Raw genomic sequence first — 1,086 nt, 5'->3', positions numbered from 1 at the left:
CAATGCTGCAATTGAACTCTTGGGTAATACCAAGCACGTTTGGGGTGACACATCTGAGAGGCATTGCTGTAGATTAGGGTACACTAGTTTTGCCCTTAGAAGAGTGAACCACTGTTCAGAGGGTGTTTGACAGGCGGCAAGGAAGCATTATGATGCCTCCTCACCATCTGATTTTATTTATTTTTTTTTTAATTTGAAACATTTATTGTTGGTCGGCTCTAGAAATAGAGATCAGTAAGGGAGATCTGGAAGATAGGTGAAAGCCAAAAATGTTTACATAAATACAATAAAACGTCTGAAAAAGAATGGTTGTCGCCTCATTTCTTGTTCCATTCTTCCTTCTCTTTCCTTTCTTGGATCACTTCCTTCAGGTATGGCTCCAGGTAGCGGACATCCTCTTCATATTTCGTCCATTGTTCTTTGGGTAAGGTGGTCTTTTTCAAATCAAGATCCAGAGCTCTCTTGATGCGGAACACTCGGTCGTCATATACTTTGGGTGGCAACCGCTTAACAGCCTCCTTCACGTCGTTGTTTTCATACAAAACGTCATCACGCATTAGGCCTAGTTTATTAAATCCAGCTAGACCGTAGTACCACTTGTTTATGGTGCTCATCATTCGGCGCGAGACTACAACCGGTGCCATGGCCGCCATCTTTCCAAGTCCTGAGCTACAGCCCGACCTCACCATCTGATTTAATCCCTAAAAACCTGCACCACCTCGCTGCAACTGCGTCCGTTGTACATGGTTGTGAGGCACCCCCCATTCAGTGGAGTGGGATGAATTTGGCCACTGAATGTGATGGGGGGATAATTTTGTCTATCCTCATTTGCCGCCTTCGCAGTGCACCCTCGATCGTTCCCCGTAGAGAGAGGACAGCGGTCTGATGTTGTAAACACAGCAGAACGTTCTTCTCTCAGGAATCAGTACAGAGCGCCTATGATCCTCCTATTTAGGAACACAGGTCTCTGTGTTGATTCCACAAGCCCATCCCCCCTCACAGTTAGAAAACAGCCCCTAGGCTGACATTTAACCCTTTGATCACCCCTGAGTTAACCCCTTCCTTGCCAGTGTCATTATTACAGTA

At 45.8% G+C, this 1,086-nt stretch overlaps 1 protein-coding gene across 1 annotated transcript; it reads right to left on the bottom strand.

Moving 5' to 3' along the window:
* Positions 1 to 285: 285 nt before the first annotated feature.
* LOC309565760 (cytochrome b-c1 complex subunit 7-like) lies at positions 286 to 684 on the bottom strand. Its single transcript, XM_082270744.1, has one exon. It carries the CDS (start codon positions 651 to 653, stop codon positions 318 to 320), a length of 336 nt encoding a protein of 111 aa, XP_082126870.1. The 5' UTR covers positions 654 to 684; the 3' UTR covers positions 286 to 317.
* Positions 685 to 1,086: the final 402 nt, after the last annotated feature.

The sequence above is a fragment of the Pelophylax lessonae genome, assembly GCF_965119305.1.
Source record: "Pelophylax lessonae genome assembly, chromosome: 10".
Taxonomy (NCBI): domain Eukaryota; kingdom Metazoa; phylum Chordata; class Amphibia; order Anura; family Ranidae; genus Pelophylax; species Pelophylax lessonae.
This window is presented reverse-complemented; position numbering and strand designations above follow the sequence as displayed.

What these genes read in the sequence shown, in the direction of transcription:
- LOC309565760 (XM_082270744.1), bottom strand. Translation starts at nt 653, where the DNA reads ATGGCGGCCATGGCACCGGTTGTAGTCTCGCGCCGAATGATGAGCACC.